General features: G+C 46.0%; 1 protein-coding gene across 1 annotated transcript; it reads right to left on the minus strand.

The window, feature by feature from the left end:
• Positions 1-1,502: 1,502 nt before the first annotated feature.
• LOC122940274 (neurotensin receptor type 1-like) lies at positions 1,503-9,566 on the minus strand. The gene is made up of 2 exons (XM_044296842.1): positions 8,663-9,566; positions 1,503-1,963 (listed from the first exon to the last, which is right to left on the minus strand). Exons 1-2 carry the CDS (start codon positions 9,564-9,566, stop codon positions 1,503-1,505), a joined length of 1,365 nt encoding a protein of 454 aa, XP_044152777.1.
• Positions 9,567-27,579: the final 18,013 nt, after the last annotated feature.

Here is a 27,579-nt window from a genome sequence, read left to right on the forward strand (position 1 = left end):
AACTTTTGCTTAGGGTCCATTCACACATCCGTAATTTGGGTCCGCATTCGTTCCGCAATTTGCGGACCCATTCACTTTCAATGAGGCTGGAAAGGATGCGCATTTCCGGGACCCGCATCCGCATTTTCGGGATCCGCATCTTCTTTTTCGGGATCCGCAATTCGGTTTCTGAAAAAAATAGAACATGTCCTATTCTTGTCCGCAATTGCGGTCCAGAAAAGGCATTTTCTATTATAGTGTCTGTGATGTGCGGATCGCACATTGCAGGTGTCCGTGTTTTGCGGATCCGCAAAACACTTACGGACGTGTGAATGGACCCTTAGGAGTCACGTGGGCGGTCCTGTCACCTAGGACTGCCCACATATCTCCTAAGCAGAGCTTGAAATGAAATAAAATGAATTATAAATAAAATAAATAAATGCAAACTACAAACTTTTTTAAAATATTTTCCTCAAAACTGCACACCAATCCGCTCAGCTCCTCCTGCTCTTGCACTGCGTTTCCATGGTGACGGGTTCCCTTTAATGGCACATGGTAGGAGGGGGCCCTGCAATAGATTTGACATTAGGTCCAGTGGCTTCATGCTGTATGGCAGCATCTTTTTGTATGTAATGAAAAGACAAAATGATTCAATTCCTTTTATTTTTAAGTAAAAATATTACAATTGTCAGTGCTTAAAAATATAAATGTAAAAAACGGAACAGAGAGAAGTCCCGTCTGTCACCCAGCACGGCCATGACCAGTGTGTCAGCGCCACACACAGAACAATACATGCCGCCACTACTTGCATGCCACGAAACAAAGGAAAAACAAAGCTAAATTCATGATATCGGGCTCCGGGCCAACCATGAAAGCTAAGTTTGAAACGTAAAGGTCAGAGGAACATATCACAATAGTCATTTGTACTAAACATCCAAATATCAGCACATTTACATTTCTAGTCCATGAAATTGCTGAAGGTCCATCGGTGGTCCTCGTGTACCCTGGATTTCAACTGCTGCTGGTGATGCAGAAGGAGCATTATGTAAACATATCAGTCCCTGAATTAAAGGGGGTTGCGTGCGCTTCCAAAAACATGACTGCCTTCTTCTAGAAACAGCGCCCCCGCTTGCCTGTGGGCTACCTGAGGCATTACGCATCTACTCTATTCAAGTGAATGGGGCTGAGATGCAATACCAGACACAGCCTACGGACAGCAGTGGCGCTGTTTCTGCAGAAAAAAATACCAGTCGTTGCATCATGTTGTATGACATGTACCGATGACAATCCCATAAGACACTGATGATAGTTTGTCAGGCAGAGTGTCTTGTGGGGCTAGCTCAGCGGAATCTGTTGCTTCATTGTGGAGAAAAAGGGCTTTTAATCAATATGCAAATGAGCAGTTCAGTGCACCGAGGGCGGGCCCAAGCCAAACTGTGCACCCTGGCTCCTTACAGCGTGACAGCCCTGCAAATTACACATAAAGTGCCCTCAGATAATTTACTGTTTCATGAACAGACGTCTTATGGCACAGAGAAGTCCCTTATTTCCTTCACATCAAGGTGCCTGAAGAATAAAAGTTTGGGGTTCCTATTCCGAGTCTGTCCTGAGCTCGCTTTCAATTCTCCTTCATTGGAATTCAGGGTCCATGTTGAACGTGTGCTGGGTGCCGACAACAGGGAAGATCCTCCGGACCGGACACCGGAGGCTTGGGATCTGTGATGTGGTCCGTCTGCAGATTTTTCCTGCCAGGGAGGAACTGCCGATAGGGTTTCCCTGCACGCACTGCGGAAAGACGTAGATGAGATGCAAAACAGGATTGGGTCCAGAGCGCTATTGAGATACCAGAGGGGCAGCGAGAGGTAAGTCTTCAGTAAGGTGTAGACCTTCAGCACATAGGTGTTCCAGTTATCTATATAGATCTGCATGAGGGAGGACGCCGTGTCTGGAAAATTGCACAAGAAGAACGCCACCACCACCGCACCTGTAAAGAACAGAGACCTGCTGGTAAGCGATACGTTCAATATAGTGCACCAGTATAGGGACTGTACAAAATGACGGGGAAAAATATCAGCTTGCCCATGACCGACATCTGGTATTGTAATCCTGCTGACTTAAAGGGGTTTTCTGAGATTTTAATATTGATGACCTATCCTCAGGATAGCATCGGGTGTCGGACTCCCTCTCCGATCAGTTAGGGCTCATGCACACAACCGTATGCCCTTCGAGACATACGGTCCGTGATCTGGCCATATGTCCCGGAGCAGCATACATCGTGCACACGGGAGAACACAGCATCGTAGATTACAATGGTGCTGTGCACGTCAGGCCGCCTGCGGTCGTGTGCATGAGCCCTTAGTTGAAGGGAAGGCTGCACTCTCTTCATTGTCTACCTGCTCGCTGTCGATATTGCAGTGGTGAGCAGTGTAATTACAAGCCTCCCCAGTCACTTCTATGGGACAGCTCTGTAATATACAAGTGCGTGTATATAGGAAGGAGCTGTCCCATAGGAGTGACTGGGGAGGCTTGTAATTACACCTGCGATGTCAACAACGAAGAGAAGGCTGCCCTGGCACACAATGCGGCCTTCACTTGAACCAGTTAATTGGAGGGGTTCCCGTGTGTCCTGAGGATAGGTAATCAATATTCAAATCCTGGGGGGAAAAAACTTTAAGGGCTCATGCACACGACCGTATGGCGTTTTGCGGGCCGTTTTTCTGTTTTTTGTTTTAGTAGTGTTTCTGGTTCAGTTCCGTTTTTCCGTATGGCATATACAGTAATTACATAGGAAAAATTAGGCTGGGCATAACATTTTTTTATAGATGGTTACGCAAAAACGGATACGGAAGAAATACGGAGTACATTCCGTATGTGTTCTGTTTTTTTTTTTGCGGACCCATTGACTTGAATAGAGCCACGGAACGTGATTTGCGGGCAATAATAGGACATGTTCTATCTTTCAACGGAACGGAAATACGGAAACGGAATGCATACGGAGACACTTCCGTTTTTTGGGCTGACCCATTGAAATGAATAGTTCAGTATAAGTAACGCATACTGAACTCAAAAAGTCGTCAGTATACTGAACGCAAAAAAGAGTTGCCAGTTTGGCGGGGTAGGGGGTGTCCCTGCACAGTCTAAAGCAGGGATGCTCAACCTGCGGCCCTCCAGCTGTTGTAAAACTACAACTCCCACGATGCCCTTCTGTAGGATGATAGCTGTAGGCTGTCAGGCAATGATTGGAGTTATAGTTTTGCAACAGCTGGAGGGCCACAGGTTGAGCATGCCTGGTCTAAAGCCTCATTCACATGTCAGTGTTTTGGTCAGTGATTTTCATCACTGATTGTGAGCCAAAACCTGGATTAGAGCCTCCACAGACATAAGGTATAAGGCCTCATTCAGACACCGTAGTGTTTTGGTGCGGATACCAGCCATGTGCGTTCTGCAATTTGTGGACTGCACATGGCTGCAACCATAATAGAAAATGCCTATTCTTGTCCGCAGATTGCTCTATCCTTTCCGCAGAGCCATGGAATGGAACCCCGTGTGTTGTCCGCATCTTTTGCAGCCGCATTGAAATGAATGGGTCCACAGCTAGGGATCGACCGATATTGATTTTTTAGGGCCGATACCGATAATTTGTGAACTTTCAGGCCGATAGCCGATAATTTATACCGATATTCTGGGAATTTTCATTTTTGAAAAAAAAAAAAATTTCCTATACAAATCTGCTGAAAATTAATGTTTATTGTTAATGTGTATATTTTTTTTTTTGTAAATCTTTTTTTCATTTATACTTAATATTTTGGTGTTTTATTTTTTTTTTTTTTACTTTTTTTTTGTTTTTCTAACTTTTAGCCCCCTTAGGGACTAGAACCCTTGTCCTATTCACCCTGATAGAGATCTATCAGGGTGAATAGGAGCTCACACTGTCCCTGCTGCTGTGTGCTTTGTGCACACAGCAGCATGGAGCTTATCATGGCAGCCAGGGCTTCAATAGCGTCCTGGCTGCCATGGTAACCGATCGGAGCCCCAGCATTACACTGCTGGGGCTCCGATCGGAGTAGCAGGGGAGAGGGGATCCGCTACACCACCAATGATTAATACAGGGGGGGGAGCTTGGGTGGGGGGGTGGGGGGGTGCACTGCGCCACCAATGTTTTTAATGTGGGGGTGGGGGGCGCACTGCACCACCAATGATTAATATACTGGGGGGCTTGATCGTGGTGATATGATATCCATCAGTTCAGGCCTTCCCTACATGGCTAGTCTGCAATATATGGGCACTGGCCGTGTGCACTCGAGGTGCGGACCCATTGACTTGAATGGGTCTGCAATTTGCAACATATGATAGAAGATAGGACTTCACCTGTCTATTGCGGAGCAGAGGCACAGTTCAGAAACACTCCGAAACGCTTCTGTGGAATTACGGTCCGTGCCTCCGCACCGCAAAAGAATAGAACATGTTCTATCTTTTTTGTGGTGTTGGAATGTATCTTGCGCATTGCAGACCCATTCAACTGAATGGATTTGCATCTGCAAACGCTGCTCACTCGGACCACTATTTACGATCCACCCGCACGGGGAACACGCTTGTGTGCATGAGCCCTAAGAGTCTTTTTTTCTCAGGAACGCCAGAACCAATTTTTAAAAGGCAGTAATCATTTTAATCAGCAAGATTAAAGGGGTTATCTGAGACTATAAAAAGCTCCCCCATATGCCAGGCCCCTCACATTGAATATACTTACCTGGCTCCCTGCACCGCTCCTGGTCCCCGCACCGCCGCTGCTGCATCTCTCCGTGCATGGATGAAAACATCCGTGTCGGGGGAAAGCAGCCAATGCCAGGTGGGGACAAGCCTCCCTGGCATCGAGGGTGACGCTAGATAGGCTCTTCCCGTCCCCGCCTGCCATTGGCTGTTCCCCCCGACACCGGATGTTTTCAGCCACGCACGGGGAGAAGCAGCAGCGGCGGTGCGGGGAGCCAGGTAAGTATATTCAATGTGAGGGCCCCAGCATTTGGGGGAGCTGTCTGGTTTAATGGGGTTGATCTTGCTGAGAGGTTCATTATTTCTATTCATCTCTGTGACATGGACAGAGGTCACTATGGATTTTCTTCCCCTGACCTACTCAAATTTTTTTTACTCGTTATGAGCAAGAGAAGAATTGTTAAAAATGTGTAATAAATTTCTGATCAATGGAGCAAATTTTGGTAAAATTTTAAAGGCATGCATGTACTTCGAGTGAACGTAGACACTATGCTCACACATATGGGCCCAGCATATCCCAAAAAGGGTGTGTTTTTGGCATATTCAGAACCCCATAACTTTTTTTAATTTTATTTAACAATTTTTGGTAAGTGAAGCAATAAAAAAATGCGAATCAGCTATTTTAATTTTATTTCCTGTTACACCATTCACCGTATGGGATAAATATTTTTAAATTGTTATAGTTCAGACACTTTGAGACGTGGCAATGCCCATGATCTTAAATTTTTTTGTTTATTTATTTTTATTCTGGTGAAAGTAATTTAACTTTTTACATTTTTATATAAATAGTTTAAAACTTTTAACTTTTTTTTCAACTATTAGCCCCCCCCCCAAAGACTCTAGAATATGCAGTCTTCTGATTACTTTTCATTTAGGCCTCATGCACACGACCGTTGTGTGCATCCGTGGCCGTTGTGCCGTTTTCCGTATTTTTTTCGCGGACCCATTGACTTTCAATGGGTCCGTGGAAAAATTGGAAAATGCACCGTTTTGCAGCTGAGGCCATGATCCGTGTATCCTGTCCGTCAAAAAAATAGGACCTGTCCTATTTTTTTGACGGACAATGGTTCACGGACCCATTCAAGTCAATGGGTCAGTGAAAGAACACGGATGCACACAAGATTGGCATCCGTGTCCGTGATCCGTGGCCGTAGGTTGCTTTCATACAGACGGATCCGAAGATCCGTCTGCATAAAAGCTTTTTCAGAGCCGAGTTTTCACTTAGTGAAAACTCATATCCGACAGTATATTCTAACACAGAGGCGTTCCCATGGTGATGGGGACGCTTCTAGTTAGAATACACTACAAACTGTGTACAAGACTGCCCCCTGCTGCCTGGCAGCACCCAATCTCTTACAGGGGGCCGTGATCAGCACAATTAACCCCTTCAGGTGCGGCACCTGAAGGAGTTAATTGTACTATCATATCCCCCTGTAAGAGATCAGGGCTGCCAGGCAGCAGTGGGCAGACCCCCCCCTCCCCAGTTTGAATATCATTGGTGGCCAGTGCGGCCCCCTCCCCTCCCTCCCTCTATAGTAATAATAGCTTGGTGGCACAGTGTGCGCCCCCCATCAGGCCCCCCCCTTCCTCCCTCTATTGTAATAAATCGTTGGTGGCACAGTGTGCACCCCCCATCGGGCCCCCCCTTCCTCCCTCTATTGTAATAAATCGCCTCCCTTCTCCCCCCCCCCGATCATTGGTGGCAGCGGAGTTCCGATCGGAGTCCCAGTTTAATCGCTGGGGCTCCGATCGGTAACCATGGCAACCAGGACGCTACTGCAGTCCTGGTTGCCATGGTTACTTAGCAATAGTACAATAGTAGAAGACTCATAGTTACCTGCTTGCTGCTGCGATGTCTGTGTCCGGCCGGGAGCTCCACCTACTGGTAAGTGACAGGTCTGTGCGGCGCATTGCTAAATGAACTGTCACTTACCAGTAGGAGGAGCTCCCGGCCGGTCACAGACATCGCAGCAGCAAGCAGGTAAGTATGAATCTTCTACTATTGTACTATTGCTAAGTAACCATGGCAACCAGGACTGCAGTAGCGTCCTGGTTGCCATGGTTACCGATCGGAGCCCCAGCGATTAAACTGGGACTCCGATCGGAACTCCGCTGCCACCAATGATCGGGGGGGGGGGGAGATGGGAGGCCGCACACTGGCTACCAATGTTGTTACTGCTATAGAGGGAGGGGGGGCCGATGGGGGGCGCACACTGTGCCAACTAACGATTTATTACAATAGAGGGAGGGAGGGGGGGCGATGGGGGGCGCACACTGTGCCACCAACGATTTATTACAATAGAGGGAGGAAGGGGGGGCCCGATGGGGGGTGCACACTGTGCCACCAACGATTTATTACAATAGAGGGAGGACGGGGGGCCCAATGGGGGGCGCACACTGTGCCACCAACGATTTATTACAATAGGGGGGGGGAGATGGGAGGCCGCACACTGGCCACCAATGTTGTTACTGCTATAGAGGGAGGGGGGGCGATGGGGGGCGCACACTGTGCCACCAACGATTTATTACAATAGAGGGAGGGAGGGGGGGGCTGCACTAGCCACCAATGTTATTATTACAATAGAGGGAGGGAGGGGGGCCGCACTGGCCACCAATGATATTCAAACTGGGGAGGGGGGGGTCTGCCCCCTGCTGCCTGGCAGCCCTGATCTCTTACAGGGGGATATGATAGTACAATTAACCCCTTCAGGTGCGGCACCTGAGGAGTTAATTGTGCTGATCACGGCCCCCTATAAGAGATCGGGTGCTGCCAGGCAGCAGGGGGCAGTCATGTACACAGTTTGTAGTATATTCTAACCTGAAGCGTCCCCATCACCATGGGAACGCCTCTGTGTTAGAATATACTGTCGGATCTGAGTTTCACGATGTAGCTCATATCCGACAGTATATTCTAACATAGAGGCGTTCCCATGGTGATGGGGACGCTTCAAGTTAAAATATACCATCGGATTGGAGAAAACTCCAATCCGATGGTATAAAAGAACTCCTGACTTTACATTGAAAGTCAATGGGGACGGATCCGTTTGAAATGGCACCATATTGTGTCAACGTCAAACGGATCCGTCCCCATTGACTTGCATTGTAATTCAGGACGGATACGTTTGGCTCCGCACGGCCAGGCGGACACCAAAACAACTTTTTTTTCATGTCCGTGGATCCTCCAAAAATCAAGGAAGACCCACGGATAAAAAAACGGTCACGGATCACGGACCTACGGACCCCGTTTTTGCGGACCGTGAAAATAAACTGTCGTGTGCATGAGGCCTTACCCTGTAATAAAAAAAAACTACAACCTAAGCCCCATTTGTGGTTATCCTATGGAGGCCTTCCACCTGCTGGCCTGCATAGGAACTACAGCTCTGAAGAGACCCAGTGCATCTCAGCAAAGGAACACCTTCGCCTGTTCACCGCAAGGGGTAGCTGTTCCTAACAAGAAAGCACGCACTTCCGGTTTTTCAGCATTAAGATGGCGTGGTTGCATTTGACCCCGACATCTAAAGAGTTAAATGTCTGCGATCTGCAGTATAGCCGATTGCAAACATTAGCGCCTGGGTTAGGGTTTGAAACAGCAGAGACACGTCGTCTATGGTGGCCGCTCGCGAACAGGTGCCATATTTAAAGCCCCTCCTTACTCCATACATGTACGGCACTGGGACTTAAAGGGGTTATCCCATCTGAGACAATGGGGGCATATCACTAAGAACAGAAGGTTCCAGTGTTGTGTTTCCCTTCGCACCTTTTCATGACTATTGAACCCCTTTGCCACAATTTTGCTTGATACCAATGCAAAGTCCTGCCCAGGTTCTTACCACTCAGTGTCTGGGCCCACTCCCTTCAAGGACCCCATTGGAGCCACATGGTCTACCTCTATTTAGACCCCTGAAATTACTCTTACCCATAAGTTGACGAGCCTTTCTTTCTGAGAATGGCTGACTACGAGGCTGATTCATATGCTTTGAAGAAAATTGCCAGTGTGTTCTTGTGAGCCCAATCATTTCCCTCTGCCGGTGGTTCATACTGAAGTGATGGAATATCAGGAGGTGAAAAATAATGATGGCAACCAAGGGCACGACGAAGAACAAGATGCTCCGAATTTGTATGATGCTTTTATAAACAATATGTGGTTTTGGTTCCAGCATTTCACACACTGTGGAGTCAAGGACAACCTTGTCCTGAGAAGTAGCGGTGTAGTCCAGGATACACGCTGAAGACTCACCATATACAATAGCCACAGGTATAGTGCTGAGGAAGGACAAAATCCAAATGAAGGCCAATAAATAAGCCATGCGGGATTTACGAAGTCCGGTGATCGACCACATGCGATGACATATGGCAAAGTATCTCTCTGAAGTGAGCGCAACGATGGTCCAACTGGTGGTGGCACAGTAGACCTGCCTGATCATGAAATAGAGTTTACACACCGTGTCAGACAGAGCCCAAGGGTAATATTGCCAGAAGTACCTGTACAAAGTGACTGGGATCGTTAGCAGAAGTAGAATATCAGCCAAGGCCAAACTCAAGAGGTAGAAGCGGATGGCGCTCACTTTCATCCTACCGTTTCTCATCAAAGTAAGGATGGTAAGCCCATTGGCCAACATACCGAAAAGGAAGAGGAGGCTGTAAAAAATGGTGGCCGGAATGGCCACATAACTGGGTTCCTGCTTTTGGGCACCAATAAAGAGGTGATGTAGAGTTCTTCGGGAGGTGTTGGAGCCAACGCTTTCGTTCCACAGAGATCCATTGTCCACGTTGACATAGTTTAGGCATTCGTTGTAAGCATCTGCATCCGACTGGTTCATTTCACAAAATTAGGTCAAGTTTGGAGATTTCAAGGCTAAACGACAACACAATGGAAAGGGACAATTAAGAGAAGAAGCAAAATAAAATGGAATGAAGCATAATTACACTTTTAAACCTCAAGCAAAGTTCTGCAGTAATGGAACAATGATGAGTGATTAAGCCAAATGACTTCATTATTCTGTATTGCAAATTCTTGATTAGTTGGATAAACCGATGTATGCCGGAACACATCACTTATAATCAATGGACGAGGAATGCAAGTGGTAATTAAAGTAAGTGGACGTGAATCCAAGACCATTACAATATGCAAATGATCTGCACTAAAACATCAAATGCAAAGCACTGAGAAGGTGCGGGAACTGTGGTGCTGCTCCTCTGTCACCACCTCGGCAGATCGACAGCGGGTTGCAATGACTTTCCAATACAGTTGGGAGACCAACAGGTCAGCCATTGTTTTGCCTGTTGTGGCCGGTGTTACATTTTGTTAGGGTGTAAAATTTCTACTTGACAAAGCAGATCAGTCAGGGGCGTGCACAGATCTCACAGGGCCCCTTTGCAAAATTTAGTATGGGCCTCCTTGCTCCAGCCAGTTTCCGAGTACCTGTGCGTCAGACATGCCCAGGCAACCCATACAATGAAAAGCCTGTTAATTTCAATAGCAACTTTGCAGTGCTTTATTTCCCCTGTGGGGGTGCTGTAGGGTAATTAAACACTCTCTGTTGAGTTCCCCTACAGCAGTGGTCAGCAACCTGTGGCACTCCAAACTGGTGTGTAACTTCAACTCCCAGCATGCACACCTGCTTGGCGGTTCTTGGAACCCCCATAGAAATGAAGAAGTTTCACAACAGCCAGAGGTTGTAGAAATGTGCAATCATCCTACTAATATATTGTTAGAGGGGCAGCTGCGTTGCGGTCCCCTGCTGTGCCTCTCCTTGTGCTGATCCTGTCCCCCCGCACATGGCTGCAATACCCTTCCATCATTGTGGACCTTGAAGCTAGGCAGACATCACAGTGACCCCTGCTCCATACAGAGTTCTGAACAGGACCTCACCACCCTACGTGGCCTTGATTCTACTCTGTCCTCTTCACACAGAAAATTTGGTCCGGTTATTATTATTTATTTTTTTTAAAGAAAAAAAAACGTTTTAATTTTTTTTCCATACAGCATGCGGTTTATGGCATGCGGTATGGCACTTTTTTGGAACCATATTTTTTTTTTGCATTTTTTTTCCTTATAGAAAAAAAAAAGATTTGTTAGAGAAAAAAACGCCAGAAGCTGCAACCTGCTTGTTTTTTTTGTTTTAAAGCTTATCACAGAGTACCACCTGAATCTAAAACGTAGCCTTTAATATACTGGTTAAAACAACCCCACAAACAAATTAACATACTGTATATTAAACAAAAACAAATAATGGTAAATAAGATAGGGACACAATAGTCATCAACCCCCCAAGATGCTCGAAGGGACAGGGTGGTGGTAGTCGGTTGGGGATCTTTCCCTGATAATCACCCTATACTATATGTCCCTGCCTAGAGAACAGAATGGCCGCCCCGATAGGGTCGATCCTGTATTCAGAAACCTCCTATATACCCTAGGATGGCCATGAAAACAGGTGACACGGGCAAACCGTGATAAGGTGCCCAATACGTATGTTCAGTGGCCTATTCTAGATACATACTGAATACATAATACTGCTCCAATCAATACTGAAATATACAGACATGCAATTAGAGATACTAAAAATATATAACAATAATACAGTGGATGCCAAAAAAAAGAATAGTACAGAACGGACATACAGACACGGAATGCACACAGAGTCATTTCCTTTTTTTTTTGCGTCCCCTACCGGCTGTAAAAGAAAAAAAAGGACGGACACGGACCAAAAATACGTTTGTGTGCATGAGCCCTAAGGCTACAATTTTAGAACTGTGATTTGGCTGTGAGAACACGGCAGATTACATCCCTTTCCCTATTATAAACGTGCATGCTTGGCCGAGTCTAGGGCAGAAATAGTAACATGCATTCAGCTGACAGATTCTATAGCATACATATAGCCAGCTTCAAAAGGTACTGATCAATCTTCTGGGACCCCCACCAATCACGGGAACGTGGGCCCCGTTTCCCTGAATGCATGGAGGTAGAGGTCAAGCATGCATCTTGCTGCTCTGTTCATTCTCTATTGGAATGCTGATAATCGTACTCGTATTCCATAGAGAAGGAATTGAGCAGACCTGACACTCCGTTCATACCGCTGGATGGGACCCCTACCGCTTATGAGAAGAGTCTGCGCTGGTATGAATTCAAAGGTCAGACCCCCCAATTCAGATACTTATCCCGTCTCCTGTGGATAAGACACTGTCATGACACAAACCCTTTAACCCCTTTAGGACACAGCCATATTTCACCTTAAGGACGAGACCATTTTTTGCAAATCTGACCAGTGTCACTTTAAGTGGTGATAACTTTAAAACGCTTTGACTTAGCCAGGCCATTCTGAGATAGTTTTTTTCGTCACATATTGTAATTCATGACACTGGTAAAATTGAGTAAAAAATAAATCATTTTTATTTTAAAAAAATACCAAATTTGCCAAAAATTATCAAATTTCCAAGTTTCAATTTCTCTACTTCTATAATACATAGTAATACCTACAAAAATAGTTATTACTTTACATTCCCCATATGTCTACTTCATGTTAGGATCATTTTGGTAATTGCATTTTATTTTTGGGGGACGTTACAAGGTTTAGAAGCAAATCTTGACATTTCTCGGAAATTTTAAAAAAACAACTTTTTAAGGACCAGTTCAGGTCTGAAGTCACTTTGTGAGGCTTACATAATAGAAACGACTCAAAAATGACCCCATTCTAGAAACTACACCCCTCAAGGTATTCAAAACCGATTTTACAAACTTTGTTAACCCTTTAGGTGTTCCACAAGAATTAATGGAAAATAGAGATACAATTTCAAAATTTTACTTTTTTGGCAGATTTTCCATTTTAATAATTTTTTCCAGTTACAAAGCAAGGGTTACCAGCCAAATAAAACTTTATATTTATGGCTCTGATTCTGTAGTTTACAGAAACACCCCATATGTGGTCGTAAACTGCTATATGGGCACACGGCAGGGCGCAGAAGGAAAGGAACGCCATATGGTTTTTGGAAGGCAGATTTTGCTGGACTGTTTTTTTGACACCATGTCCCATTTGAAGCCCCCCGATGCACCCCTAGAGTAGAAACTCCAAAAAAGTGACCCCATTTTAGAAACTACACCCCTCACGGTATTCAAAACTGATTTTACAAACTTTGTTAACCCTTTAGGTGTTCCACAAGAATTAATGGAAAATAGAGATACAATTTAAAAATTTCACTTTTTGGGCAGATTTTCCATTTTAATAATTTTTTTCCAGTTACAAAGCAAGGGTTAACAGCCAAACAAAACTCAATATTTATGGCTCTGATTCTGTCGTTTACAGAAACACCCCATATGTGGTTGTAAACTGCTGTACGGGCACACGGCAGGGCGCAGAAGGAAAGGAATGCCATATACGGTTTTTGGAAGGCAGATTTTGCTGGACTGGTTTTTTGACACCATGTCCCATTTGAAGCCCCCCTGATGCACCCCTAGAGCAAAAACTCCAAAAAAATGACCCCATTTTTGAAACTACAGGATAGGGTGGCAGTTTTGTTGGTACTAGTTTAGGGTACATATGATTTTTGGTTGCTCTATATTACACTTTTTGTGAGGCAAGGTAACAAGAAATAGCTGTTTTGGCTCAGTTTTTTGTTGTTGTTATTTACAACATTCATCTGACAGGTTAGATCATGTGGTATTTTTATAGAGCAGGTTGCCACGGATGCGGCGATACCTAATATGTATACTATTTTTTTATTTATGTAAGTTTTACACAATGATTTCATTTTGGAAACAAAAAAAATCATGTTTTAGTGTCTCCATAGTCTGAGAGCCATTGTTTTTTAAGTTTTTGGGCGATTATCTTAGGTAGGGTCTCATTTTTTGCGGGATGGGATGACGGTTTGATTGACACTATTTTGGGGTGCGTATGACTTTTTGATCGCTTGCTATTACTCTTTTTGTGATGTAAAGTGACAAAAAAATGGCTTTTTTTTTACACAGTTTTTATTTTTTTACGGTATTCACCTAAAGGTTAGGTCATGTGATATTTTTATAGAGCAAGTTATTACAAACACGGCGATACCTAATATGTATACTATTTTTTTATTTATGTAAGTTTTACACAATGATTTCATTTTTGAAACCAAAAATCATGTTTTAGTGTTTTCATAGTCTGAGAGCCAAAGTTTTTTCAATTTTTGGGCGATTATCTTGGGTAGGGTATGATTTTTGCGGGATGAGATGACAGTTTGATTGGCACTATTTTGGGGTGCATGTGACTTTTTGATCGCTTGCTATTACACTTTTTGTGATGTAAGGTGACATAGGTAAAAATAGCTTTTTTTTTTACACCGTTGTTTTTTATTTTTATTTTTTACGGTATTCACCTGAGGGGTTAGGTCATGTGATATTTTTATAGAGCAAGTTATTACGGACGCAGGGATACCTAATATGTATACTTTTTTTTTATTTATGTAAGTTTTACACAATAATATCATTTAAAAAATAAATAAATCATGTTTTAGTGTTTCCATAGTCTGAGAACCATAGTTTTTTCAGTTTTTGAGCCATTGTCTTAGGGTATCATTTTTGTGGAATGAGATGACGGTTAGATTGACACTTTTTTGGGGGGCATACGACTTTTTGATCGCTTGCTATAACACTTTTCGTGATGTAAGGTGACAAAAAATGGCTTTTTTGACACTGTTTTTTTTTTTTTTTTTTTTTACGGTGTTCACCTCAGGGTTTAGTTCATAGTTCATGTGGTATTTTTATAGAGCAGATTCTTACGGAGGCGGCGATACCTAATATGTCTACTTTTTTTATTTTTTTTTACGTTTAGCATAAAAAAGCATTTTTGAAACCAAAAAATCATGTTTTAGTCTGAGAGCCATAGTTTTTTTATTTTTTGGGCCATTGTCTCATGTAGGGCTCATTTTTTGCGGGATGAGGTGAGGGTTTGATTGGTACTATTTTGGCGTACATATGACTTTTTTGATCACTTTTATTACCTTTTTTGGGAAGTAAGGTGGGCAAAATTTAAATTTCATCACTGTGCGGGGAAAGTAATATGACCGTTTTATAGATCAGGTCGTTATGGACGTGGTGATATCAAACATGTGTAGGGAATTATTATTTTTTTTCATTTTTAATCAGTGATAAATGTGTTTTTTTTATTTTTACTTTTTTTTTCACTTTTGTTTTGACCCAGACCCACTTGGTTCTTGAAGATCCAGTGGTTCTGATGTCTGTATAATACAGTACAGTACACTATATAGTAGGGCTGCAACGATTAATCGACGTTATCGATAATATTCGATAACGGGATTCGTTGTCAAAGAATCCCGTTATCGAATAATCGGCCATTTCGTTGCTATGCGGGCGGTCAGGCGCTATGCCTGCGGGTCCTTGAACTTTTACTCAGCGCATCTTTATTACCTTACAATGAAGCTCCGGTAACAGGCAGAGCGGGCGGCAGAGTAACGTCTCTCACTCACGTGACGCGCCTGCTCCGCCTGTTTCATTCATAAAGTGGGCGGAGCAGGCGCGTCACGTGAGTGAGAGATGTTACTCCGCCGCCCGCTCTGCCTGTTACTGGAGCTTCATTGTAAGGTAATAAAGATGCGCTGAGTAAAAGTTACTACCAGAATAGTCTACTGCTGTGAGCGGCGGGGCCGGGGCATCTGTGCACTGTTATGGGGAGGGGGATCTGTGCACTGTTATGGGGAGGGGGGATCTGTGCACTGTTATGGGGAGGGGGGATCTGTGCACTGCTATGTGGAGGGGGATCTGTGCACTGTTATGGGGAGGGGGGATCTGTGCACTGTTATGGGGAGGGGGGATCTGTGCACTGCTATGTGGAGGGGGGATCTGTGCACTGTTATGGGGAGGGGGGATCTGTGCACTGTTATGGGGAGGGGGATCTGTGCACTGTTATGGGGAGGGGGGATCTGTGCACTGTTATGGGGAGGGGGATCTGTGCACTGTTATGGGGAGGGGGGATCTGTGCACTGTTATGGGGAGGGGGGATCTGTGCACTGTTATGGGGAGGGGGGATCTGTGCACTGCTATGTGGAGGGGGATCTGTGGATGGCACTGTTAAGGGGGAGATCTGTGGATGACACATATAGCATAAGATGCTATATAGTGTCATCCATAGATCCCCCCATATCAGTGTCATCCACAGATCCCCCCTCCCCATAACAGTGCACAGATCCCCCCTCCCCATAACAGTGCACAGATCCCCCCTCCCCATAACAGGGAAACGTACGTCGGGGAGATCCAGCGCTCATTGTTGACCCTCATAGGTAGGTTCATTTGCCACCAATGGCTAGTTTCCTGACACTAGTCACTTTACTCAGCAGTATATGTCTTTTGGTTTAGGCATGGTTACAGCTTCCATACACCTTTATATGGGTGATTGCATTTAGAATAACAACGCCAATGCACCCCAGCCTCATAGTTTGTTAGATTTCACCTAACTGCTGATGTACACCATTGATGGTTCCTCCTATGTTAATAAGTCCCACACCAGTGATGGGTACTCTAGTTATTAGATTCCTTTACCACAAAGGCTTATTATTATCTGTACGATGTAATGTTATATTGGTATAATTATGTTTACAATTACGATTGTTTAATAAAGATCATGTAAAAAATTTTAAAAATTCAATGGGATTTTTTGTACTCATTCAGCGAAGTTTACTATTGATATTTTTGAGTATCCCGGTAACAGTTTAGTTACTTATTCTGACCGACTAGGTATTGGCCCTGATGATTGCGCGGCACTCCCGCCCGCACTGCCGCTCCGCCTGGGGATCAGGCGGATCAGAAACCTCCCAAAAGCGCTGCAAACCGCAGGTCTGAATTGACCTGCGGTTTGAAGCGATCGCCGATATGGGGGGGGGGGGGGGATCACAGGACCCCCCTGGGCATTGACCCTGGGTGCCTGCTGATTGATTTCAGCAGGCACTGGGTTCCGATCACTGCCCGCTGAGCAGTTGTAAATACATAGGATGTACCGGTACGCCCTATGTCCGGAACAGGTTAAAGAGGAGCTGTCCCCGCTCCTGACATGTCTGTTTTAATAACTACTTGCATTCCCAATGTAATAACAGTTCTGGAGCATCTATTCTTATGACTCTATGTTGTGCCGTTCCTCTATAAAACCTACTAGAAGTTTATGAATTGCCAGCAGCAAGGTCCTTCTGGGTGTTACCAGTCGGGGGTCACCCTACACAGTCTGACGCTATCCAGTCAGTGTTGCCAGTGTGCGATTGTGCAGGGACACAACCCCAGCTCAGTGGCGGATCCAGGGGGGGGGGGGGGGCAACGGGGCAATTGCCCCCCCCCCCCCCCCCCGAGCAAGCGGCGGGCGGCGGCAGCGGCTGGGCACAGAGAGATGAGCGATTCCATTGTGGAAGCGCTCATCTCCAGTCATCTGTATCACCGTCCTCAGGACAGCAATACAGATGCCTGCCTGTGCTGCGGCAGGGAGGGAGAGGCGTGTCCCTTTCCCTTCCTCTGATAGGCTGCCGGCCTAGTGCCTGCAGCCTATCAGAGGCCGGCGCAGGCGGCGCGATGACGCCATCGCGCCGCCTGAGCCATACAGCGTGGGACACAGGTCAGAAGAGGCCTGCATCGCATCGCTGACATGGAGGAAAGTATGTGTGTTTTTTTTTTATTATATACAATACTTTTACTGGCACCTGGGGGCTGTTATTACTGGCAAAGGGGGGCTCTTATTACTGGGGGCTCTTATTACTGGCAAAGGGGGGCTCTTATTACTGGGGGCTCTTATTACTGGCAAAGGGGGGCTCTTATTACTGGCAAAGGGGGGCTCTTATTACTGGGGGCTGTTATTACTGGCAAAAGGGGGGCTCTTATTACTGGCAAAGGGGGGCTCTTATTACTGGGGGCTCTTATTACTGGCAAAGGGGGGCTGTTATTACTGGCACAGAGGGGCTCTTATTACTGGGGGCTGTTATTACTGGGGGCTCTTATTACTGGCTCAGAGGGGCTGTTATTACTGGCACAGAGGGGCTCTTATTACTGGGGGCTGTTATTACTGGCACAGAGGGGCTCTTATTACTGGGGGCTGTTATTACTGGCACAGAGGGGCTCTTATTATTGGGGGCTGTTATTACTGGCACAGAGGGGCTCTTATTATTGGGGGCTGTTATTACTGGCACAGAGGGGCTCTTATTATTGGGGGCTGTTATTACTGGCACAGAGGGGCTATTATTACTGGGGGCTGCTATTACTGGCACAGGGAGGCTATTATTACTGGCACATGATTGGGGGCACTATAGGGGCATCTACTGAGGCTACAAAGAAGGGGTATTTTATATGGGCTCTCTGTACAGTACAATTTTATACTGGGACACATTATGGTGGGTACTATGGGGAAGGGGGGAGAGGAGTACTATGGGGTCATCTACGGGGGGCACTAAGAAGGGGTATTTTATACTTGCAAATTATGGGGGACACTGAGGGCATCTACTGGAGCATTTTATACTGGTACATTATGGGGGGCACTAGGAGGAAGGAGGGTGTGGACCAATATGGGGTCATTTACTAGGGGCACTATATAGGGGTATTTTATACTGGCACATTATGGGGGCACTATGGGGACATTAGCTCAACTGGGGGCATTACAAGGGGGTATTTTTTGCACTGTCCCATTATAAGGAGAATTATTACTACTGGGGGGGGCATTATGGTGGGCTTTATTACTCCCCCATGGTATGACCCCCTAGTAGCAGCACCAGCCTCTCCCTGCTCTGCTATCCCTCTGCCCTTTCTCCAAATACTTATTATGAAATCTTTCTCATTAGGATAAAACACATCAGCTCCGCCGAGCCCCGGCCAAAGTGTTGAAGTGGCGTCCGAGATCCCCAAGTGCCGAGCCAAGTAACTGTGAGTGTTCATGTGGAATATGTTTGTTATACACATATAGCATACACTGTGCCCCACAATATACAGTATAGCGCTACACTGTGCCCCACAATATACAGTATACCGCTACACTGTGCCCCACAATATACAGTATACCTCTACACTGTGCCGCACAATATACAGTATACCTCTACACTGTGCCACACAATATACAGTATACCTCTACACTGTGCCACACAATATACAGTATACGTCTACACTGTGCCACACAATATACAGTATACCTCTACACTGTGCCCCACAATATACAGTATACCGCTACACTGTGCCACACAATATACAGTATACCTCTATACTGTGCCCCACAATATACAGTATACCTCTACACTGTGCCACACAATATACAGTATACCTCTACACTGTGCCCCACAATATACAGTATACCGCTACACTGTGTAGTCTGTTCTATAAGCACCATTGTTTTGTGGCGGCGGACAGAAAATAATCTAAAAGTGCCCCTCCCGAGACCAGGCTCTGGATCCGCCACTGCCCCAGCTGGACCTTCATTGCAAACTTCTAGCAATTCATTCATAAAATTCTAGAAGGAATAATAGAGGAATGACCCAACATAGAGTGATAAGAATAGATGTTCCAGAATTGTTATTACATGGAGGATACAAGTAGTTACTAAAACAGACATGATATTTTTTCCTGTTGTTTTTCAAGTACTAAAACCCAAAACACCATATCTAGAGCTTGGAATAAAAAAAATAAAAAACTGGAATGTCAAAACCAAATATGCTGTGTAGTTATATATTGCTATAGACTAAAAGGGTATTCCGCTTATATAAAGTTATCTTCTATCCACAGGATAGGGAAGTCCTACCTCGGAGATCCCCACCGATTGGATCTCCGTACCCCTTATTGTCCCCAGGTAGCAGGTCAAGCATGCGAACTGCATTCATCCCTACGGGAGCTCCGGGGAGCGGTGAGTACATCGCTCTGCTAGTTCTGGAACTCCCATAGAGACTAATGGAGCAGCAGTTCACATGCCTGACCTGCCACTATCTGGGAACTCCGAGGGGTATGAAGTCTCTGTTCTTGTGATCGGCAGATAGGACCCCCACCAATCTAATAGTTATCCCTTATACTGTGGATAGGGGGTAACTTGCCACAATCGGGAAAACCCCTTTTAAAAACAAAATATATATCAAAACCACTGAAAAATGTGTGCGTGACCTCACATCTACACAGACCTATGATCACATAGTGATTTTCAAGCTTTAAAAAAGGAAGGACGACTTAATATCACTATAACAGAGCGTCCGCAGGGTCTAATTACACCCAAATGGCAATGGTTTTCTGACAGCAGCTGCTCCAGCGGCGAATGAATCTCTGGTGTCACAGCAGCACAAGCACACCTCCTGCCTTTGATATTAGAGGCACCGGCACAACCTGCCTCCAGCTCCTCTCTTCATAGAGACATAGAAGGCTGGAAAATGTTCTGCTAACGTTCAGTGCTGCTCAATTTACTCCGCAGGCGGTATACTGTGCTGTACGGTGAGAGTAAAGTGCAGTGTGCATTGGCTGCGGGTTTACACGTGCCTGGCAACTGATTCATTTCTATAGGACTACAGCTACTTTGCATGTCTGCATGATATTATGTCTATGAGGGTATCAGCTTTTTACAGCGCCACCTCTGATCATAGGCTGCAGCATTACAATTGGGGCTCATTCAGACGAGCGATCTAAAACACATCCGTGTCCGATCTGTGATTTTTCCATCCAGGTTGAATCAGTTTTGCCTCCGTTTATCAGTTTTTTTCCACCTGTAGGTTATCCTTTTTACACGTCTTTTCAGCGTTACCTGCCAACCATTCGTAAAGACAAAAACGGATAGCAGCTTCAGAGCATCGCTGTGCTGTCAGTCTTCCTTGCAAACTTATTGACTTCTATGGGCGAGAAATTAGGACCAACGTACTGCGTGCTGCAAGTGAGAGATGGGAAATGACGCGCTGACTGCGTCAGTGTTCAGTTTGGGCGCTGTGAGTGTTCTCGGTCGCATGAATGAGCCCTAAACGAAGCTGAAGTGCAATGCCAGACACAGACTGGACAAGAAGGGCACTGTTTTGAGAAGAAAAAAATAAAGCAAACCCCGTTTGTTTTCTTATATGATCCCTCTAAGACAGGGGTCAGCAACCTCTGGCACTCCAGCTGTTGTGAAACTACAACTCCCAGCATGGACACTTGATCAACTGTTCTCTGAAATCCCATAGAAATAAATGGAGCATACTCGGAATTGTAGTTTCACAACAGCTGGAGTGCTGAAGGTTGCTGATCCCGGCGCTAAGGACTTGACAACTGATACCCAATATCATTTCAGTTTTGGAATCCGTTCCTCAATCCCTCAATAAAAGGGTCTGCAATTAAAGTGGTTATCCCAGGGAGAGTTTTACCATGCATTGCAAATAAAGTTAATAAAATTATTGCAATATACATGCATAGTGTTTTATGTACATTTTCCTCTCTGGTAGCGCCCCCTGCTGTTTCTCCTTCTGGTCCACTTTCACTGGCAGTTACAAGTAGCTTTCCTGTGCCGGTATAGTGATCTCGTAGTGAAATTTTAGGGGCATGACATGCCATTTGTGTTTCCAGGGCTAAATGTCAGGGACTATTTTCTATACAGGGGAGGAAGGGGTTAACAGCAGCTAATCTCAATGCATCCTGGGAGTTGATGAGCTACTGCCTCCCCCACAGAAAGGGAAGAAATTCCTCCAAATATGTGACTAAATTCTTCAAATAACCCATTTGAAGGGAACCTGTCACCGAGATTTTGTGTATAGAGCTGAGGACATAGGTTGCTAGATGGCCGCTAGCACATCCGCAATACCCAGTCCCCATAGCTCTGTGTGCTTTTATTGTGTAAAAAAAACGATTTGATACATATGCAAATTAACATAAAAGAGTCATATCTTACTTGTGTGACCAGAGAAGAGTCATATTTTCAAGCTCTGACTCATCTCAGGGTAATTTGGATATGTATCAAATCGTTTTTTTTACACAATAAAAGCACACAGAGCTATGGGGACTGGGTATTGCGGATGTGCTAGCGGCCATCTAGCAGCCCATGTCCTGAGCTCTATACCCCAAATCCCGGTGACAGGTTCCCTTTCAGCAAAAGCACTGAAAACGTTGTTTCATCCCCTGCCCGGCGCGCTTCTCCACACATGCTTGAAGTCAAGGAGGCAGCGGCCTCCTTGCTTCAAGTCACGGTAACCGCGCCCCCTTCCCTGCCCCTTTGCTGTGACTGACAGCGCTTATGCAGAGAGTTCGGCAAAGCCGTATCCGCAAAAAATATGGATGACGTATGTGTGCATTTTGCGAAACGGAACAGCTGGCCCCTAATAGAACAGTCCTATCCTTGTCCGTAATGCGGGTAATAATATGACATGTTCTATTTTTTTGCGTAACTGACATACAGACTTACGGAAACGGAATGCACATGGAGTAACTTCAGTTTTTTTTGCGGACCCATTGAAATGAATAATTCCGCATACGGCCTGCAAAAAAAAAAGGGAACGGACACGGAAAGAAAATACGTTCATGTGCATGAGCCCTAAATGTGCTCCGAGGGATTCTGCTGCATCCATGGACAGGTAAGAGTCTTAATGAAGGTGCCCCTGGGGATGCTGCTGCTGCATACCTGGACAGGCAAAGGGTCTTATTAGAAGTGCCCCCAGGGAAGCAGCAGGCGCCCTCAATGAGACCCTTCGCCCGCCAAGAGCAAAGGATTCCTTACTTTTTGCTTGCATAAAAAAGCCATATAAGCAAGATCAAACATTTCAAGGGAACCTTTTCACAAATCCCCTTTAAATGGGACTTCCATCCAGTAACAAAGTGGATGCCTATTTAGTATCTTGATCTTATAAATGTAATAAAAAAAATTAAACATATCAACTGCTGCAAAGTTCATCCAGATCCATGAATAAGGGTTAGAAGCGCGGAAAGTCCAGTAACCCTTTCCAGGCATCCTGAAATGTCAATCAATGCCGGGAGGAATTGTGCATCAATAGGTATTATCCTGGCAAGAGGAAACATGATGGATACAATGTATAGGGATAGAAATGATTGTGACACGGAGAGGATGAATGGGTTGCTACTTACTTTAGGCTGTAGGACAGAGACGGTGTAGTTCTGGCTGCTGCTGGCAGAGTCTGTTCATCTGTGATGCTCATGCTACACGGTACGGTGATGTGGGAGGCTGCGATATTCTCCTACACCATGGATCGCAAGCCCTCACATCCTTCTGCACTTATACAGTATAAACCTTGCCTTGAACTCTGGTGCCCATTGGCTCCTGGAAGAAGAATGGTGCTGGGGAGGAACATGGCAGGAGCTGGTGGGCGATGGGATCTGGGTATCTTTTTAACATCTCTGGTGCAAGTAGACATCATGTCAGGTCTATTGCCCATATACAGTATGTATAAAAGAAGAGATCTTAGAGATAAGGTTGGGTTCACACGTGACTGATTAGCTGTAGATTTTCTGCAGCTTCTAAAAGAAAGGACGCATTCACACGCTGCAGATCAGACGCAGTGTCATTCTTTTGCATGACGTGCTGCATTTTAGATCCGCAATACTGCAGCTTTTCTGCTGCATTTTTTTTTACGCAGCATGTGAATGACAGTTCGGAAATTCTCATCCACCTTGCTGGTACTGTACAATGCTGTGGATTTGCCGCACAAAAATCTGCACTAGCCAATCTGCAGCTGATCAGTCATGTGTGAACCCAGCCTAAGGGCTCATGCACACCACCGTATGTATTTTGCTGTCTGCAGAATACGGATCCGCAAAAACAATGGATTGCATCCATATTGCATCAGTTGTTTTTTTTGCGGCTCCATTGTAACAATGCCTGTCCTTGACCGCAAAACGGACAAGAATAGGACATGTTTTATTTATTTTTTGCGGAATGGACATGCAGACATACGGAAACCGAGTGCTCACAGAGTCATTTTTGGTTTTTTGCAGACCCGTTGAAGTGAAGGGTTCCGCATACGGACCTGTAAAAAAAACGAGACAGAAATAAAATATGTCCGTGTGCATGACCCCCTAAAGGGTTTCTCCATCTGGACACTTATGGCACATCAGAAGGATCTACTGTAAATGTCTGACAGGTGCGGGACCCAACCCTGTGACCTGCTTCTATCTCAAGAACGGGGCCCCGTCGTCATCAGAATCCTCTCTATTCACTGCTATGGTACTTGCCGAGTGAGCGTGTGCAGCGACCGGGCTGCAGGGGCAATATGTGAGTGTTGGTGGGCCGATGGGGGTAGTAGTAGTTTACTCACAGTTCTGTAGAGCTCCCTGGACCGGTGTGCAGTGAATGGAAGGACAGCACCAGTTCCTTCGGGGCACACTATGTTGTCCATGGACTCCCGCCAGATGGTGGTTGAAGTGCCCTTGGTGGAATGGCTTAAGGTGCCGCGGAGGCAGAGTCCCTGGTGTTCGTGATGGAATGTGGTAGAAAGGACGAGTAGTCAATGGTTGCAAACAACGGAACATTTTACTTAATCAATTGCTTGAGGTAGTTAGTGCATAGTGCAGTACATTTACATGGCAAGGGTGACAACCAGGGCCGTCTTTACCAAGGGGCAAAAGGGGCAGCTACCCCGGGCCCAGTTGCTCCTGGGGGGCCCAAGGCAGCTGCCCCTTGAGCCCTGCTAGCTACTGCCCTGGGTGTCAAGCTGTCTGTGTACTTTAACGTTGTGATCTAGGACCTTAATGACATCATCACCATGTGACCAGTAACCTAGCAATTACTGGTCACATGGCTATGAGGTCAACACAGGTCCTATCAGTAGTGTTGCAGAAGTTAACTGTGGAGCTTTTTTGTGTGAAGATTACATCAGAAAAAGGTGACAGGGGCTGTTATGTTAATATACTGTAAACTACTGTATAGTGGGGTGCTGTATATTGTGTGGGGGCCTGTATACTGTGGGGGGCTGTATATTGTGTGGGACTGTATACTGTGTGGTGGGTTGTATACTGTGTGGGGCTATATACTGTGGGGGGCCTGTATACTGTGTGGTGGGCTGTATACTGTGTGGGGGCCTGTATACTGTGTGGTGGTCTGTATACTGTGTGGTGGGCTGTATACTGTGTGGGGGCCTGTATACTGTGTGGGGACCTTATACTGTGTGGTGGGCTGTATACTGTGTGGGGGCCTGTATACTGTGGGGGGGGCCTTATACTGTGTGGGGCTATATACTGTGGGGGGTGGGGGGCCTGTATACTGTGGGGGCTGTATACTGTGTGGTGGGGTGTATACTGTGTGGGGGCCTGTATACTGTGTGGGGGCCTGTATACTGTGTGGTGGGCTGTATACTGTGTGGTGGGCTGTATACTGTGTGGGGGGGCTGTATACTGTGTGTGGGGGGGGTGTATACTGTGTGGGGGCCTGTATACTGTGTGGTGGGCTGTATACTGTGGGGGGGGCCTTATACTGTGTGGTGGGCTGTATACTGTGTGGTGGGGCTGTATACTGTGTGGTGGGGCTGTATACTGTGTGGGGGCTTGTATATTGTGTGGTGGGCTGTATACTGTGGTGGGCTGTATACTGTGTGGGGGGCTGTATACTGTGTGGGGGGCTGTATACTGTGTGGGGGGGCTGTATAATGTGTGGGGGGGCTGTATACTGTGTGGGGGGGGGGCTGTATACTGTGTGGGGGGGCTGTATACTGTGTGGGGGTCTGTATACTGTGTGGGGGCCTGTATAGTGTGTGGGGGGGCCTGTGTGGGGGGCGGGGCCTGTATAGTGTGGGGGGCTGTATATTGTGGACTGCTGTACTGTATACTGTGGGGGTCTGTATACTGTGGGTGCGGTATAGTGTGGAGTACTATACTGCTGTACTGTATAGTGTGGGGGGCTGTATCGTGTATAGTTTGGGGTGCTATATACAGTGAGGTGTTGTATACTGTGAGGTGTTGTATACTGTGGGGTGCTGTATACTGTGGGCTGCTATACTGCTCTACTATATACTGTGGGGTACTGTATAGTGTGGGGTGCTATACTGCATACTGTGGGTTGCTGTATACTATTGGGTGCTATACTGCATACTGTGGGGTGCTGGGGTGCACTGTAACACTAGGGTGAGCCGAGCCCTGGTCTCCTTCCTGCAGAGCGGTGCCCACTTCCAGCCTGAGCCCAGCTGCCCAGAGCACTGATCCTGAGCCGCTGGAGTCTTCAGAACTGGAAGTATTTACAGTCATTCACTGTACTCTACCAGATGTGTGGATTTTTTGTGTGTGTGTGTTGTGGTGGAGGGCGTGATTGCATGCTAAGGGGTGGGAAGGCGGGATCCAGGGGGCCCAAGTAAATTTTTGCCCAGGGTCCAATCAATATTAAAGACGGCCCTGGTGACAACCCACATGATGCATACACGATTGGCTTAGCTGCAATCCTAGTACCAGGCTTAACAATAGGTGTATTCATATTTTCCTTTGGCTGGTATGAGAGAGCTCCTTTCTAACCGTCCTCACTATGTCCACACTCTAGCCGCTAGATACTGGATATAATAATGACTCTTACTTGTGTTTGGCAACCCACAAGGCGGTCTCCCTAAAGGCAGGCATGAATCCTCTGCTCCATTGTTTGCACTGGTTGCTTTCAGAAACACTGGTCCACAATATCCATAAAGGCTTGTGGTAATGGACAACCTTGCGCCCAGTCGTCCGGCTGTGTCCAGGTGATTTTAGGCTTCTGCCGGTCACTGGTGCTGTGGGGTCCATGACCATAAGCTAATGCTGCTTCTACCTCCACTAGACTTACTCTAGATCCACAGTTTACGCTGGTCTGTGCTGGGCAGCTGTAAGGATGTTCTCCACACTCCCTCAGCTTGGCCAGGGCCAAGGGGCTAAGATAGCAGCTACATATTGCTTCTCCTGCTCCTCACACATCACTACCTCTCTCCTCACTCCTCAGCTAACTTCCTTCTACACAGAACTGACACACCCTAAGGTATATATATATATGGATGGATGTAATGCAACCACCAGCCTGTTGTAGGGAATTTGCAGCTTAATACATAGAAAATACAATGGCATAAGATGACATACATGAGATTTAAGGGGCCCACTTCCAACACAGAGTGAGACACTAGACGTGTTCATCTGTTTTAGTGAATGGAGAAGACAGCGCACATGCGCAGCCACCCCTCCATTCACCACTGTGGGACTTCTAAAAATAGTAGAACCTGTTATTAATCTAATATTACTTATTAGACATGCCGCCGATACCGTGCAGCTGCTGTGGATGCTACCAGCCCCCGTGGATTTCTCGTTAATGCGTACTTTGCAAACAAGCTCACATTTGCAGACCTAAAGGAATTGTTTTGTTTATAAGCCCAATTTCCAGGGCATTCAGAGTTTAAAGAGGGGGGTCCCACAGAAACAAGGAGTGACTGTATTACTGGAGGATGCAGCATGATCACGCATTACATGGACAATCCTTTCATTTCATCTGGAACTGTGTAATTTCACCTGTGGCGGCGCTACAGGAAAATGAAACACTCGCTGCAGGTTCCCTCCCAGTTTGCCGATGATTTCAAAAGGTCACCCCATTATCAGCTTATTTTTTTGGTGAACCTTCTGCTAAAATTATACTGTAAAAATGTAATCACAGAAGAGTGCCTAATCATGGTGGGGGAGTTCCCTTGCCCAGGGCCGGCTCTATCACAAGGTAGCCCAAGCGGCTGCTTGAGGGCGCGGCAAACAATTAACTTGCTAACTTACACTTGCCCCGCTGAGCCTGTGTGCCACTCAGCCCGGCCGCCCGCCACTGTCTCAGTCACAGAGCGAGCGCCACGCAGCTGACAGGCTGAGGCAGCAGCCGCAACAACACAAAACACACACTGTGAGCTACGAGACCCTGGTGTATTTAAATCTCATTTAACATGTCTTTCAGAAAAGTTTCT

Source organism: Bufo gargarizans, chromosome 6 (genome assembly GCF_014858855.1).
Source record: "Bufo gargarizans isolate SCDJY-AF-19 chromosome 6, ASM1485885v1, whole genome shotgun sequence".
In the NCBI taxonomy this organism is placed as follows: Eukaryota; Metazoa; Chordata; class Amphibia; order Anura; family Bufonidae; genus Bufo; species Bufo gargarizans.

Excerpts from the sequence above, each read along its gene's own strand:
- LOC122940274 (XM_044296842.1), bottom strand. The coding sequence starts at position 9,566 with ATGAACCAGTCGGATGCAGATGCTTACAACGAATGCCTAAACTATGTC. Across the intron at positions 1,964-8,662 it reads AAAGGCTCGTCAACTTATGG|GTGCGGTGGTGGTGGCGTTC; the intron begins GTAAGAGTAATT and ends TGTTCTTTACAG.